This window comes from Prunus avium, chromosome 8, assembly GCF_965620075.1.
Source record: "Prunus avium chromosome 8, drPruAviu1.hap1.1, whole genome shotgun sequence".
Lineage (NCBI taxonomy): Eukaryota > Viridiplantae > Streptophyta > Magnoliopsida > Rosales > Rosaceae > Prunus > Prunus avium.
Window position 1 is genome coordinate 29,023,171 of NC_142291.1, and position 15,226 is coordinate 29,038,396.

The following is a 15,226-nucleotide window of genomic DNA, read 5'->3' on the forward strand; positions in this document are numbered from 1 at the left end:
TCATTGGCCATATTTCAGAGAAATATCCTGAGCATCACCAATTGCACTCAAGACACTACCAAATGTGTAATTGTCTGGCTTCGACTCCATAGTTGCAACCAAGAATGTTTTTAGTGCATCTTGACACAGCCCGTTCTGAGCATACCCTGAAATCAAAGCATTCCACGATATGATTTCTCTGCAGTTTAACTCCTCAAAAACTTTGATGGAGTCATGCATGGACTCAAACTTAGCATACCCAAGCTGTTGCAAACATTATGCTTTGATAAAAAGCCAGTCTTTATGCAAAACCCATGAATCATTTCGCCTTCCTCCACCAACTTCCTAATTGATATAGCATGGATTAGTCTAACAAATGCAACATCATTTGGATATACTCCATCCAATCTCATCATTAAATAGAGAGATGGCAACTTCTTCGTCTATTGAAATCATTGGCCTTGAGAAGGAGTCCATTTTCAGTGATTTTGTCTCCCACATGTTCTCTCTCAAAATCTTCATCTCTAATCCTAGACATTTTGCCATTCTACATATCTCCCCAGACTCTGGGTGGGATGTATGACCTGATGAAAACCCATGCAGATCCATGCAGATAAAGGGAACGATCAGCATCACCAGTATCCACCCAACTATATCCCACTTCCTTTCTCACTCCTTTATCTCTCATTCATTTCCCAACTTTTGCTACCATTTCCTAGTCCCCTTTCTCAGCATACAAGTTGGACATCAACACAAAAGAACCCGATTCCATTGGTTCCAATCTCATCAATGTATCGGCTACTCTCTCCGCCATCTCCACATTCCCATGGATCCTGCAAGCCCCAAGCAGGCTTTGCAACAACGAAAACCGTCGCTGTCCTGGGATCTGACTCATCAATTCCTCTGCTTCCTCCAATTTCGCTGCCCCAAGCAGGTCTTACCCCTTCTCTCTCCATATCCTTGAACAATTCTATCACTGAGTCATAGTCTCCATGCCCAGCATATGCAGATATTATTGCAGTCCAAGCAAACTGACTTTTATGAGGCGTCTCACTGAAAACTCTTTTGGACTCGCAAATGCCTCCTCGCTTTGCATACATATCAAGAAGAGCACCTGCGATAATTGGGCCAGTCACTAATCCAAGTTTGATCAAGGAAGAGTGGCATCATTGGCCATATTTCAGAGAAATATCCTGAGCATCACCAATTGCACTCAAGACACTACCAGATGTGTAATTGTTTGGCTTTGACTCCACAGTTGCTACCAAGAATGTTTTTAGTGCATCTTGACACAGCTCGTTTTGAGCATACCCTGAAATCAAAGCATTCCACGATATGATTTCTCTGCAGTTTAACTCCTCAAAACTTTGATGGAGTCATGCATGGACTCAAACTTAGCATATACCCAAGCTGTTGCAAACATTATGCTTTGATAAAAAGCCATGAATCATTTCGCCTTCCTCCACCAACTTCCTAAATGATATAGCATGGATTAGTCCAACAAATGCAACATCATTTGGATATACTCCATCCAATCTCATCTCATTAAATCATAGTTGTCCAAGACACTACGTTGCGATCATTCATGCACTGAAAGACTATGTCGAGATCAATACATTACAAACTGAAACATGACTTCCATATCCTGATTTAATTATCAAGCCATGTATCTGTTTCCCAAGTTCTAAATTCATTTCATGACCGCAAGCTGAAACTGCACTAGTAAATGAGACATGATCTAACCCCATCCCTTCTGCCACCATCTCAATAAAGACAAAAATCGCCTCAAGCCCATGATTTCCCTCTTGAGAGTAACCTGATAGTATTGCATTCCGTGAAACCAGATCCTCATTCGCCATTTCATCAAACACATTCCTAGCTTCTATTAACCGCCTCTACCTTGAATACATACTTATAAGTGCATTTCCAACAAAAACTTCACCATCTAAACCAGACTTAAATATAAGAGAACACAGTTGTAATCCAAATAGAAAATCTTCATGATCCGCACAAAAAGCAAGAATCGTAGTATAAGTCACTGGATCAAAAACAACTCCATTAAAATTCATCCTAAGAGAAAAATTCAATGCACCCTCACTTGTTCGAAACCCCAAAAGAATAGTATTCCAAGAAACTATATCAGTATAGCACATAGTCTCAAAGATAAGTAAGGGACCATCAAACTGTCCAGCTTTGGTGTAAATACTCATCAAAGAATTTGAAACCGTAGTGTAGTATACGAAGCAAACCTAGAAGAAACTGCAAACCCATGAATTTGGCATCCGGGTTTGGGGTCCCCTTGACAGGCCTTGATAGCAAGGGCTCTAAGGGTAACGGTAACTTCATCGAGTTCATTTCTCTGTCTCTTCATTTCACTCGCGCACCACATTCCTCTGTTAGTGCAAGCTTCGTCTGTCTTCATTTGGAACAAAAAGGAGGCGGCCAGACCCGCCCAGGCCGCCTAGATCCGCCCAGGCCGCCTAACTCCCTTATAGCATCAGAGTTGTTATCTTAGTGGAGATTTCAATCGCTGAATGACATTTGAATCAACGCAGCAGCTGAAACGAAAGAAAAAAAATTTCAAATATATTCGAAGGGTATACATTGAAAATAATATATTTAAATAGTATAGCCGCTCGTCTATACCTTTAAAATATTCGAATATATTCGAAGCGTATAGCCGCACGGCCATACCGTTAAAATAATACATTTAAATAGTATAGCCGCGCGGCTATACTATTTAAATATACAATTTTGTCTTGTTATTTTAAATTACCACTTTAGTTAATTAGTATAGAGTTATTTCTTCAATTAATTTTTTTTTATACCAGTGAAATTGGGGAATGAGAATTTAAATTGTTTCCGCTACTTCCCATTCTAATGAGTTCTAGCTATTAGTCCATTAGGCAAGAATAAAAAATGTATTTTTTTTATAAGAAATAATACGAGTTAAACCCATAAATACAACAAAAAATAGAGATCCACCAACATTTTGGGGATAAAGGAATCTTGAATCTCATAGTGTAAAATTGCTTCTGTAAGAATTTACTTTCTAAAATGTGTCCATCATAATTATGAACTAAGCCCAATGACAACTTTTTTCTCATTGCACTTGACAACCTTGCTCCTCTGCTTTGAGATATATCAATTCGCGTTGTACTCTTTGCAGATGAAAAATTGGATACAAAACAGTCTAATGAGACAACGAAGAGAAGAGTTTTGAAATAAATTTAAGGTATCCGAGGTCATATGGCATGGATATATATATGAACTATTCTAAATGAGATTTCAAACAACGTGTTAGATGAGAAGTAGCATCTCATTATTACATATACTACGGCTGATTATGTCAATCAGCAAAATTTCAAAAATGACTGTAGACTGCTTGTTAGTATTGTCATAGCACCAAGAAGTACACACTTTTAAGCTGAGAAATAAGCAAAAAGACCTAGACACAAAAAGAAACTAATCACTGATCAACACCTACCTATTCAACGCTTACGCTCAGCCCGCCACTTGAATACAGGTTTGGATGTTGGGCAGGCTACCTCATCTTCCCGTAGTTTGCGTTTTCCACCCTTTTTCTGTTAATTTAGATTGACTTTTTTTCAACATTTTCCATGCACAACAAAAGAACCAGATCTACGAAAAAGAAATTTGGATGTCAATACCTGTAATTCCTTCTGCATTGCCATATCCGTACAGATTTTCTCCAACTCATTGACTCTATTCCTCCTTGCTTCTAGCTCTCTGTAGGAAGCAGTTGTTTTCCTGCACATTGAAGACAAAAGAATATAAGACTTAACCAAAAGACTAATATCGTTCTACAAGAATTCAGCACGACAGTGGAAACAGGAAGGAAGAAGTGTGCAACACTCCACCAATTGAAAGGTAGCATACCATGATATTGTAGAAATTTAAGGATAATAAGAATTTCTTAAAGCATGAGTGAGCTACCTAGGATTCAGGACGAAAATGGAAACAGGAAGGAAGAAGTGTGAACCACTCCACCATTGAAAGGTAGATTACCATGATATTTAAGAAATTGAAGGATAACAAGAATTTCTTAAAGCATGAGTCAGCTACCAAGAATTCAGGAGATAAAATAGCATAGAAGAAAAGAAAACTTAAGATATCATGATAAATAAAACAAATTTAAGAGATAGATTATTACACTACCAAATTTCTCAACTCCAACTAGCACTTGATAGTAGGGCCTCGAACCAACTTGTAGTTTTAACTTTTTAAAATCAAACTTGAAAAATCTCTAAGCCAGACTCCAAGCCTATAATCAGGTCTTTTCCACGTAATGCAGTCGGAGATGCAAAAGAATTGGATTGTGGTTGACATAACAGCAAAGGGCAGTACATCCCATTTGTTAAAAATACAGAAAACTTCAGCAATGTACTTGTGACCAATAAGATTCGCTTATCCTCTTTCAGGTCAATTAACATACTGACAAATCACAACTATAAAAAGCCAAATTGCATCCATTGAACTAAATATTAAGAGAATAGTTTTGCTTTAAACCTTTCTATTATGACGAAGTTTCTAAGTCCTATTCATATTCTGAGGGATTAATGGATTTGTCTCACAAAGTAATCTTATGGCGTTTCAAAAAAAAAGTACGAACCAATCAGTGCACAGTTACCCCTTGATAGAAAAATATGCCAAAATTCTATCAACCAAATCAAAAGGCATTTGTTTATATGATACTGTAACACACAGACACTCTTAATAGATTCTTAAACTGATAAAAATCAACAGACCACCTTCAATAATAAACATAACTCATCAATCTATCCCCTAACACTGAAAACTTTGTTTGTACCTTTTTATATGATCAGGAATGTCCTCAGAAGCAGGCATAGTTCCACTTTTTGAACATGATTGAATTTCTTTAGCCTCCTCCCTACAAACAAAAGGAAAAACAAAGATAAGATATATTTGAAAAAATGTTCAAAAACATGTGGAGTCTGACTGTAATTAGGCCAAACCTTAAGGGGGTGTAATTGAAAGCCTCCCTAAAAATAACAAGAAACAGAAAATGGTCTCTCCAACATATCTAAGTCTGGTTACAAACAACAACAATAAGAAAAACTAAAACATTAAAAAGCAATCCACTTAATCAGATATAATTTTGATTTTCCAAAGACAGAAAAAGCGGATGAAGCTCAAACCTGTCTTCAGCAAAGTAAACGTGTCTACTTGAAGGCCGATTGTCAAGAGAGTGGAGTGTTGCAGTCAACTTTTCAATTTTCTGCATTGGATAACAGCATAATTATAACCAACAGGGTAAGCTGAAAAAACCACTTGATAAACCATAGCTTCTTGGTACCAGTATTAATAACCTTTTTCTCACTCTGAACTTTCTGAAGTATGTATCCAATATCTTGGGTCTTCATAAGTAAGAGCTCTTCTGGAGTGTACTTGTTTGCCTGACTCCTGTAGCAACAAGCTATGTCATTTGAGGAGCAAGTGCCAAAGAAAAATGATGAAGAAGCATTATACAAGAGTTCTATGTTACTCTAATTTATGGACTCCATCAACAGTTCGAGTCTTGATCATCTTGAAGTAGAACTCATCTGGGTTTCTAAAGGCCGCTTTCTCCTTCAGTCTCTGTTGAGTGAAAAGACAGATAAGACATAGCCTAAGAAATATACCATAATTGGAAGTTATATTACACGATTATAGACAAATGATGAAATCCAAGGAGACAAGCAACAAAGTCACCACAATTTTACCAGTAAAGTCTCCTCCTTCTAGTGATATGCTTTTGCACGCTCAACATAGTCCTTGTGCTTTTCAAGAAGCCCAAATTTTTTCCTCGATTCCCTAACAAAAATTTTAACAATAAATTAGATAATTCCCATGATCTGATTGATGCAAAACAACATTATCTGAAAGTCTAACAGCAAAGGGAATGTGGTTGCTCACGGTTGAGCTCGTTCCTTGTGAGCCCGCCTGCTAATAGCATTCCTTAGGGACGACATGCTGAATGAAGCAATCACCACAATCAACTGCGAAGGTAGCAAAAAGACTGAGTTTTAGTTTGTCAGTGTGCAAAAGTTCACTATTTATTAAGCTATGGAATTCAAGGTGCAACAAATATATATAACCATCTCCAGATATACTGCATCAAATTCTATATTTACAGTACGTTTGGATGGAGGAAAGGAATGGAATGAAATATAGCCTATATTTGCACCGATACGCCGGTCATGAAGGGTATCCTCGTATCGGATACTCCTCCGATACGATACGATACGAGTACGATACGCCTCCGATATGTATCGGATACGGCAAACGGCGTATCGTGTACTTTTTCTGTTATGTTGACCATTCAATATGTCTTCGATACGCCATGGACACACGAGCGATACGATCCTGATACGGTCAAGGATACGGCGGGGGTTATTTCGCAATACACAACCTCTTCTTCTAGATTCGACAAAGGTTAGGTTTTTACTGGTTTCAGCGGCAGAGAAGAAAGAAGAAGGAAAAAGGAAGAAGGAAGAAAATAACTTACTTGCGCTTGCAGCTTCTGCTAATCTCCAGTTGCAATCTGCCAAGAAGAGGAGGCTAACAAGTGAAGAAGATGATGTTAGGCTCCCCAGTCACAATACGCAGCGTTTTGGTTGCATGTTAAAAAGTGTTTTATACTTTTTGCCTCATACATTCATTTGGGCTCAAGCCAATAACTGAAACTAGTCGTATCGAAGAGGCTAGAATGAGGAGTTTAAAGTGAGTAGATTATTTGAGGAAGTTGATACGGCCTATAAAAACATAAAAAATTAGAGAAAAAAACCCAAAAATGCTATACTTTATTTATAATTTTACATTTATATACTCATGTTGTGTAATATTTGTTTTCATCTTGTCAGATACAAGGGTATGGTACCCATTCCACCCACAATGTATTAATATTTGACCAGATACTCCAAGTCTTGGGCACTTACCAAAAAGATTACACCAATAATGAAACCAAAATGTATAAAGTTCATGTCACATGTGCATTATTGCAACCATAGATTTCTCCTGAACTGAACTGAGCCATAAACATTAATTCATAATTCATAATTTTTTTTAAATATGAAAAATTGTATTTTTTAAATTTTGGGTAAACAAAAAGGAATATATAAAAATAAAAAAGAACCATTTTGTTTTCTTTGGCGGGGAGCTTTGGCATTTGGCAAAACAAACAATAAAAAAGAGTGAAGAGCATCAAATAACAAAAGGAGTCTATCTACAAGCATGAGAGAGAGAGAGCCACCAGAGTCACTTAAACCCCGAAAGCATTAGCTGTGGTGCAGTTCTATTTTGGCGCTACTCATAAACCTTCCTTCTTCCCCCAATAGAATGCAATAACTATTCAATTTCAATTTCAAAACCCTTCAAAAAAAACCTATTCTCAACCTACATTTATTAATAAATTTCCCATTCTCTCTCTCTTTATTTTATTTTTTGCTTAGAAAAGGAAAAGAAGAAAAAAAGAGAAATGGAAGAAGAAGGTGTAGGGTTGGTTCTGGCAAGAGCTACAGAGCTGAGGTTGAAGATCAGCAACTGCATGCACAAAGCAAATGACCCACCACCCGAAAGGGAAAATGGAATCCAAGCTGATGGTGAAGCAGGAGATGAAGACAGAGAAGAAGAAGAAGAAGAAGATGATGAGGCGCATAAGCTTTTCAACATTTGCGATGCCCTTGAATCCCTTGAGAACCAGCTCTCTTCCTTACAAGTTTGTTTTCCCCAAAACCCAATTTCGTTTATGTTGGTTTTGTTAAAAACCCTAATTTTGCTGAAGTAGTTTGTCTACTGCAATTGAGTGCTTAAAGTTTGAAACTTGCAGTTTGATGTATGTGAGTGTGTATGTGCTTATGCGAGTGTGATGTGTTAAATGGGTTGGTTTATGCTTGACTTCGGGTTTAATTTCTTTCGTGTTGGTTTATACATGGACTATAATACTTGGGCATTGTTTATTAGCTTCTTGATTAGTCTTCCTCTTTTTATGAATGCCAAATTGCACTTCTTTCTATTTGCTTAAGCAAAAAATAACATCAAAAGGAGGGATTTGTTGCTAGGTGTTATTTAAAATACAGAGTTGAACCAACGTTATTACCACATATACAATCAGAATGACTGATAAGGTACAGAATTCAGTATCAAGAGATATTAGGCATCCTTTCTGCTTTTAAGATGAAACAGTGTTGATTTCGGACTTGTTTTAGATGGTGGTTGTGTGGGGAGGAATAAGGGGAGACCTCGGTTTAATGTTCAAATATAAAAAAGGTAATATATGAGTGGAACCCCCAAATTGGAATTATGTTTATTTCTCAGAACTCGTTTGATTGTGCAGCCTTGCCCTTCTTATTTGAGGATTGGTGGATGTGTTTGTTGAACTACTAAAGTTTCAGTTTTTCATATAAAAGTGCTATATGTTAAGGGAAGATATAGGTGCTGTTCTTTTTCTTTTCACTCGTAGAAAGAAAGAAAAAACTTGTTCTATCCACAAAAATTAGTTATTCTGTGGTTTGATATCTTCCAACATCTTGACTTTCAATCTATTTTGCCTATTCCCGATAACACTTGTCACCTGCACAGTGAAAATTCTATTATAGGTTGTCTACAAAGTATTTAATATTTGATATTACATTTTATGGTTCTTATCAGAGGCAATAGAGACAAATTATAGATATCACATCTGCTTGAAGTAGTTCCTTTTCACAAAGTTTTTAATTACTAAAGTAATTGGAAAGCAAATTTTTGCATCATATAGTGACCACAGGCAACCAATAGGAGTTGGCTTCGCTTCCTGAGTTCTTTCTCCTCCATGAGATGAACCCAAGACCTCCTCTTTAAGAGGATAAGTATTTCACTTGGCTAGAAAGGCTGGAGTTGCAATTCATCGAACCTGCATGCAAATGCACTATATGCATGTTAGCTTCCTGCACACATGAAATTCCAGAGTACTCAATTTTTACCATGGAGGGAGGCATTAGACTTGTGTTGATGCATAGTCATGTGAATAAGAAATGACTTGTGTTGAGCATTTTACATACTTGTATGAGGTTGGATGAACTCCCTTTTGTTTGTTTGACCCATGCTTGATGTTCTCAAATTGAAACATTCTTTTTGACGTACTAGCTAGATCTCGAAGTGTTAGCATATTTATTATTAATAATTTATTATAATTAATTAGTGACCGGTTGCGCTTTCCATGGAAAGCATACAGGTTCATTAAATGTGGCCATGTGTTTGATTTATTGTAAGAAGTATGTTATAGTCACAATGAAACGGTTTTATGTCTTGGAAAAGTGACGTGTGGGTTTACCTATCATTTTTATTTGGAAAATATATCAAGAACAAATTTAACATGTATAGGTAAGATAACTTTATTAGATTTGTAACCTTTTTTTGTTTTGTGTTTTCAATGATCAGGCTTTGCAACAGCAGCAAAGGTATGAGAGGGAAGTTGCCCTTTCTGAGCTTGAAAGCAGCCGAAAGATGCTGCTCAACAAGCTTAAGGAGTACAAAGGGAATGATTTGGAAGTGATACATGAAGCTTCTGCTTTTGCTGGTGAAACAGTAGAGCACAACAACGATCTCTTGCTTCCTCCATATCCAAGCCGCTCTCCACACACTTTTTGCCTAGAAAATAGCTATCTGCCACCTACACAAAAGTCTCTACAAAATGGGATAATCAATAGTGATCCAACAAATGAAGCAAAGAAGAAATTGAGCGAGACAGACAGAGATGAGGTGAAAACTGGATCCAAAAACTCAAGAGGGTTGGGATTTGTCCTCAGCACAGCAGCCAAGACCGTGCTTACTATTGTTGGCGTGGCATCTGTGTTAAGCTTGTCTGGTTTTGGTCCTAGATTTGTGAGAAGTAATACCACTTTCAAAATATCAGGCCTTTCTCAGCAACCACCGAGTAAAGAAAAGAGATCGACAATTGAATGCCCCCCGGGGAGAGTCCTTGTTGTGGAAGATGGGAAAGCACGATGCGTTGTGAAAGAGAGAGTTGAAGTTCCGTTCTCGTCAGCTGTTGCAAGACCAGATGTAAACTATGGTTGCGGTTAATTGTTTCTTCCTTCCATCGTTTTGTATATCTCTGCTTCGTTGTGATATGCTGTTATGGAAATTGCATCTCTAATGATCCAAGGGCTGTCCTAATCTTTCAGGAGTAGCGATTCTTAAGAATAGTAGCAGTTCGGGTTTTGTTGGGGGATGTTTAGTGACTTCTGGTTAGAGATATGATTTGAGATTATAAGTGACAAATTTATTTTAGCTTGCGTCACTTGAGCCAATAGCTAAAAGCCTTAAACCATGTTACCCCATTAGCCTTAAATATCCCCTAGTTTTGGAAATTTGCTACATAATGATTCCCCTGCTAATGAAAAGCTGTGCTAAACATTGCTTGAGGATAAAGAATGGCACTCAAATCAACGGGAGTCTTGACCTAGTAGAAAATGGCTTTAACTTGTATATCAGTGGTTTCAAATTCGAACTCATGGCACTTTAGTAGTGCGTATGTATGAATCATCATTCACTTTTGTAGTTTAAGTTATCATTTATATTTAAAAAAATAAAAAATAAAAAATAAAAAAAAGATATTCATAAAGTTCATATGAATTAGCTTGCTATTAGTCTCTCATAATATTTTTCTTCATGACAAAGAGATGTAGCTCAATTTTTTTAATTATAAATATTTCTTAATTTCATTGTGAGGGCTTCAACATTCTTTCCAATAAGGCCCGTGACCATATTTGCTTGGTGCATAAACGGTATGGCCCACCATGGAGAATCAGAAGATGGTAAAGTTTGACCCGAACCAAAGCTATGCATTATTATTGGGTTAAATTTAAGGCCGGATAACATGTGTCGGATCCAAGAAAACCCAAAATATTGATTTGGGCTTCAGAAATCATACTATATATAGAAACCACAAACGCCTCTCTCAACCTTCTTCAACTCAATTCATTTTGAGATTTAGGGTTTGGGCAGCCGAAAACAGTCGCCATGGGACGAAGACCAGCCAGGTGCTACCGCCAGATCAAGAACAAACCCTACCCAAAATCACGTTTTTGCCGTGGTGTTCCGGATCCGAAGATCCGAATCTACGATGTGGGCATGAAGAAGAAGGGCGTGGATGAGTTTCCTTTCTGCATCCACCTCGTTTCTTGGGAGAAAGAAAACGTTTCGAGCGAAGCCCTCGAGGCCGCCCGTATTGCCTGCAACAAGTACATGACTAAGTTCGCCGGAAAGGACACGTTTCATTTGCGAGTTAGGGTTCATCCTTTCCATGTTCTCAGGATCAACAAGATGCTTTCTTGCGCCGGAGCCGATAGGCTTCAGACTGGTATGCGAGGAGCTTTTGGGAAGCCCCTCGGTACTTGTGCTAGGGTTGCTATTGGTCAGGTGCTTCTCTCCGTTCGCTGCAAAGACAGCAACAAGAGCCACGCTCATGAGGCTCTGCGCCGCTCCAAGTTCAAGTTCCCTGGGCGTCAAAAGATCATTGAGAGCAGGAAATGGTATGTTTTTTCTTTTGAGTTTATGGGTTATGGATTTTGCAATCTGTAACTCAAAACCCAAAATCCAATTTTTGATTTTGATTGCTTTTTTTTTTGTTGGAATATCATGGGTTCTGTTAATTGTTTAATTTTTGTCATAACTATAATTAGAATTAATCATTATTATGCTGAAACTTTGTCTCTGTGTTACTTTTCAGGGGCTTTACCAAGTTCAGCAGAGCTGACTATGTCAGGTTGAAGGCAGAGAATCGTATTGTTCCTGATGGTGTCAATGCCAAGGTTTGTTTATCCCTAACAAATTAGTGTTAATTTATTTTATTAGTTCCTTAAGCTTGATTTCACGAGCCAATGCCAATATTTAACGATCCATATGTTGTTCTTGTAGCTTTTGGGATGCCATGGATCTTTGGCGTTGCGCCGTCCCGGAGGAGCATTCATAGACGCTGCTGTGAACTGATTTCATGTAATCCAACTTTCCATTCGGAATTAAGATTTTAAATTTTGGGCAAACTTCTGTTGGAGTTTATGTTTGATGTTTTTATCAAGGTTTTTGGTTATCAATATGTTATCAGAATGCTGTTGCTTTGCATGAATTGGCTTGTTATGTTATGAGTCTCTTTTAATGTTCTTATCTGGTCCTGATATATATCTCCATTAAATTCTAATGCTTCTAATGCTTCGTAGACCTGTTGCTGGATAAAGTTTGGAATGTTATAGTTTTAATGGTGTTAACTGTAAATCTATCATGTATGGTGCTTGTATTTTGAGTTTGAAATGGAGCAAGTTGATTGAACTGTGGGATGAATTGTCTTAAAATAACATTTCCTACTTGGATGCCATGCTATTTCAAAATGTTTGAGTTAAAATCCTAAAGAAATGTATGAAGTACACTGCACAGAATTTGAAGTCCCGATTGTTTCGAAAACCCTTTGCCTCATGAACCGAAGGTTGGGATGTCAAACAAGTTTCTTGGTTACCCTTCACCTGCTATGTTCTCTTTCGGAAAAGCCTTTCGTTTTTTCCGACTTCTTTCTGGGTCTCCGGCTACACAATCCTTCTCATCTTTAACGACTCTACTATCTGTCTCAGTGCTTACTTCCCGTTTGAATTCACAACCTTCTCAACTCTCTTACGAACTCTGTTTTCTGTAGCTTTCTTTCTAATTTGTTTAGGAGCAATTTCATTCTTCGTCGTTGGGGGAGTAACAAATGCATCAAATAAAGCACTTTTAATTTGTTTCCATTATTTATCTTCAAGGGCAATTACTCGTAAAAATGTAGTAAATGAAAATGGTTTTTATTCAATAACTGTAATAGAAGGATATTTCGCAATATTTTTCTATTCAAACTCCCCCTAACAAATCAACATAAGAAAATTACAAAAAATTATCCCCTAGTTTTAGTACAAGCTAATAGTCGAACTACCAGGGAAAGGGGACTTCTTACACAATCACACACAACACAATTATCCCCTAGTTACAAGCTAATAGTCGCACTACCGGAGGGGAAGGGGACTAATTACACAATCACACACAATTATCCCTAGTTCTAAAGTTTCATATCACTTCCAAAAATAAACAAATAAATAAAACAAATCAAAATCATTCAACTAGGTTTGACCAAGTCAATCATCTGTCAAGAGCAACTTGACAGTTCCAGCAATCAAGGCCGTTGGATCACCTAACAGAGTTGATATCACCGTCTGCAAAACCAACCGGACAATCTGAGCGAACTTCTTCAGCTTCCCTTTAGGCTGATGGTACTTTTGAATCATGTTGTTAAGGTTTGGAATTGTGGTCTGCAAATCATCACCATGTCCCGAGCCATGAAGCCATTTTTCTGCTATCAATCTCTTCGCACATGCCACATGCAAATAACATTTCTTGTCCGCGGACCTATAACTCCAGCCCTTCCCTTTATATCCACATTCTTGGCACGATTTTTTCACTTTTTCATACAAATAGAGGTTGACATCTCCAGCCTCGAGCTTCATGGGCAGCTTAGCACAGCAGGGGTGGAGGTTGGACTTGCAGCCTTTGCAATGGTACACAAACCCCGTTCCCTTCTCCCCGCATGCTTCGCAGCTGCGAGTGTTCTCTGGTGGGCTCGGGAGGAGTTGGAAGCTGCAACGGCGTTGGAAGGGGTGGTGGAAAAGGCCCAAAGGGATGGCACAGTGCATGTGGAGATCAAAGCTGCATGAGGATTGGGGACATGTGTAGTGTGAACCTATGCCTGGCTCATTGCACCGTTGCACATGAACAGCTTCCCTGTCCAACTCTGCTCCAGCTTGTGTTCTGGGTGGCTCGGGTGCGGTATCTCATCGAATTTCGTCATGGCGGCTGCTGTAGGCCTACGTCTGTAAAAGTATATTTTGATTGAAAAAAAAAAAAAAGTTAATTGATCATGTGAAAAAGGAAAAAAACACAAACAAAAACTTTAACTTCAAGTTAAGTATTGCATAGAAACACAAAGGACTCGTTTGATGCCTCATATTGGATTGGATTGGATAACTCATTAAGGCATGTTGAAGGAGAAAAAAAAATGAAGAAATTTTGTCCAAGTTGAAGGTAGAAGATGAATTACTTATGAAGAAAACTTATCTAATCTAATTCCTACAACATGGTTGGATCTTAACTCCTTATAACTTATAGCCCTTTTAATCCTAAAAATTAAAAATATTTCACTTCTATCTCCATTTCCTCCTTCAACTTAACTTAAATCTAAAAGTTATTCAATTCAATCCAATCCAATCCTAAGCACCAGACGAGCCCAAACAGATTTCATATTTGAAAAACTTTACTTGATCTCCTTGAAATATTGCAAGTGCAAAGAATAAGAATACTCTTTCAAGATCTTTAAAGGATGATGTTCCTAGTATATGTACGGCCACAAAAGAGCTATTAGTTTAGTGGTACTTCTCTTTTCAATGTTGGAATTGAAAGATATCTTAAGTTCGAATATTCCATTTTCCATTATAAAAAATGCTATAATGGAAGTTCATGTGACCCATTGTCACAATTTTGGCTTTCGAAGTAAACCTTTCAACAATGGTGTACACGATTCTTTGTTTTACTAAAGTTATGCCCCCTTGAACAAATTTTCTTCCTCCGCCCCTGTTCAAGAAATCCTAAAATGGACATCCTGCTGCAGAACTAGCTCAAATAATTATCAGAAAATGGACATCCTGCAAAGCTTGGACAATTGTGGCCTCCCATAAGTGGACCCATGAAACTGGTGATCATTTTTTATGGTGGATCACTGGATTGTACCCTCACCTAGGTGGCCAAGTTGTATTTGCTAACTGAAAGTTTTTGGCTCTACCATAATTTGAAGGGCTACAATATTATATTCCTGTCTTTTTGTGTAAAAATAATGCCTCAAACCCACCCCACTTATGCCAAAGCAGAAGCCAATGCGACTACCTTATACAATGTATGTAAAGTCTAAATAGAATATTATTTGTCATTGGTGACAAATTTCTTCGGCTCCTGAGAGATATTGGGCAAAGCGAACGAATTCATTCAATGATAAGAATAATTGTCTACAAATTAGCGGTCTCATGCTCAAATCTCAACGCCACCTTCCATTCCCCTTCCAAACTTTGGCCACTCTTGGCAAAAATATGATGTTATGGCTTGCGTCACTTCAGCCAAAAACCTAAAAGCCCAAAACTATGTTCCCCCATTTGGCCTCAAACAGCCCCTAGTTTTGGGA

General features: G+C 37.8%; 4 protein-coding genes and 1 pseudogene across 4 annotated transcripts; 2 read left to right on the top strand and 3 right to left on the bottom strand.

Annotated features, from left to right (window-relative positions):
- LOC110756323 (pentatricopeptide repeat-containing protein At4g32430, mitochondrial-like) lies at nt 1–2,970 on the bottom strand (annotated as a pseudogene).
- Nucleotides 2,971–3,208: 238 nt separating this feature from the next.
- Nucleotides 3,209–5,966, bottom strand: LOC110756317 (putative U3 small nucleolar RNA-associated protein 11). The gene is made up of 8 exons (XM_021957730.2): nt 5,917–5,966; nt 5,724–5,814; nt 5,507–5,598; nt 5,331–5,424; nt 5,160–5,239; nt 4,811–4,891; nt 3,651–3,750; nt 3,209–3,563 (listed from the first exon to the last, which is right to left on the bottom strand). Exons 3-8 carry the CDS (start codon nt 5,545–5,547, stop codon nt 3,471–3,473), a joined length of 489 nt encoding a protein of 162 aa, XP_021813422.2. The 5' UTR covers nt 5,548–5,598; nt 5,724–5,814; nt 5,917–5,966; the 3' UTR covers nt 3,209–3,470.
- A 1,248-nt stretch (nt 5,967–7,214) lies between these two features.
- PDV2 (plastid division2) lies at nt 7,215–10,279 on the top strand. The gene is made up of 2 exons (XM_021957756.2): nt 7,215–7,717; nt 9,418–10,279. Exons 1-2 carry the CDS (start codon nt 7,478–7,480, stop codon nt 10,060–10,062), a joined length of 885 nt encoding a protein of 294 aa, XP_021813448.2. The 5' UTR covers nt 7,215–7,477; the 3' UTR covers nt 10,063–10,279.
- A 655-nt stretch (nt 10,280–10,934) lies between these two features.
- Nucleotides 10,935–12,142, top strand: LOC110756344 (large ribosomal subunit protein uL16). The gene is made up of 3 exons (XM_021957762.2): nt 10,935–11,513; nt 11,711–11,792; nt 11,899–12,142. The coding sequence occupies exons 1-3, from the start codon at nt 11,002–11,004 to the stop codon at nt 11,968–11,970; spliced, it is 666 nt and encodes a 221-aa protein (XP_021813454.1). The 5' UTR covers nt 10,935–11,001; the 3' UTR covers nt 11,971–12,142.
- Nucleotides 12,143–13,136: 994 nt separating this feature from the next.
- LOC110756343 (uncharacterized) lies at nt 13,137–13,691 on the bottom strand. Its single transcript, XM_088245839.1, has one exon. The coding sequence runs from the start codon at nt 13,689–13,691 to the stop codon at nt 13,137–13,139; it is 555 nt and encodes a 184-aa protein (XP_088101965.1).
- Between the last annotated feature and the right edge of the window lie 1,535 nt (nt 13,692–15,226).

Coding starts and splice junctions, on each gene's coding strand:
- LOC110756317 (XM_021957730.2), bottom strand. CDS start 5,547: ATGATCAAGACTCGAACTGTTGATGGAGTCCATAAATTAGA. Junction 5,425..5,506: donor GATGGAGTCCATAAATTAGA/GTAACATAGAAC, acceptor TTGTTGCTACAG/GAGTCAGGCAAACAAGTACA. Junction 3,751..4,810: donor ATTCCTGATCATATAAAAAG/GTACAAACAAAG, acceptor TTCAATGTGCAG/GAAAACAACTGCTTCCTACA.
- LOC110756343 (XM_088245839.1), bottom strand. CDS start 13,691: ATGCACTGTGCCATCCCTTTGGGCCTTTTCCACCACCCCTTCCAACGC.
- LOC110756344 (XM_021957762.2), top strand. CDS start 11,002: ATGGGACGAAGACCAGCCAGGTGCTACCGCCAGATCAAGAACAAACCC. Junction 11,514..11,710: donor ATCATTGAGAGCAGGAAATG/GTATGTTTTTTC, acceptor GTTACTTTTCAG/GGGCTTTACCAAGTTCAGCA. Junction 11,793..11,898: donor CTGATGGTGTCAATGCCAAG/GTTTGTTTATCC, acceptor TTGTTCTTGTAG/CTTTTGGGATGCCATGGATC.
- PDV2 (XM_021957756.2), top strand. CDS start 7,478: ATGGAAGAAGAAGGTGTAGGGTTGGTTCTGGCAAGAGCTACAGAGCTG. Junction 7,718..9,417: donor ACCAGCTCTCTTCCTTACAA/GTTTGTTTTCCC, acceptor TTCAATGATCAG/GCTTTGCAACAGCAGCAAAG.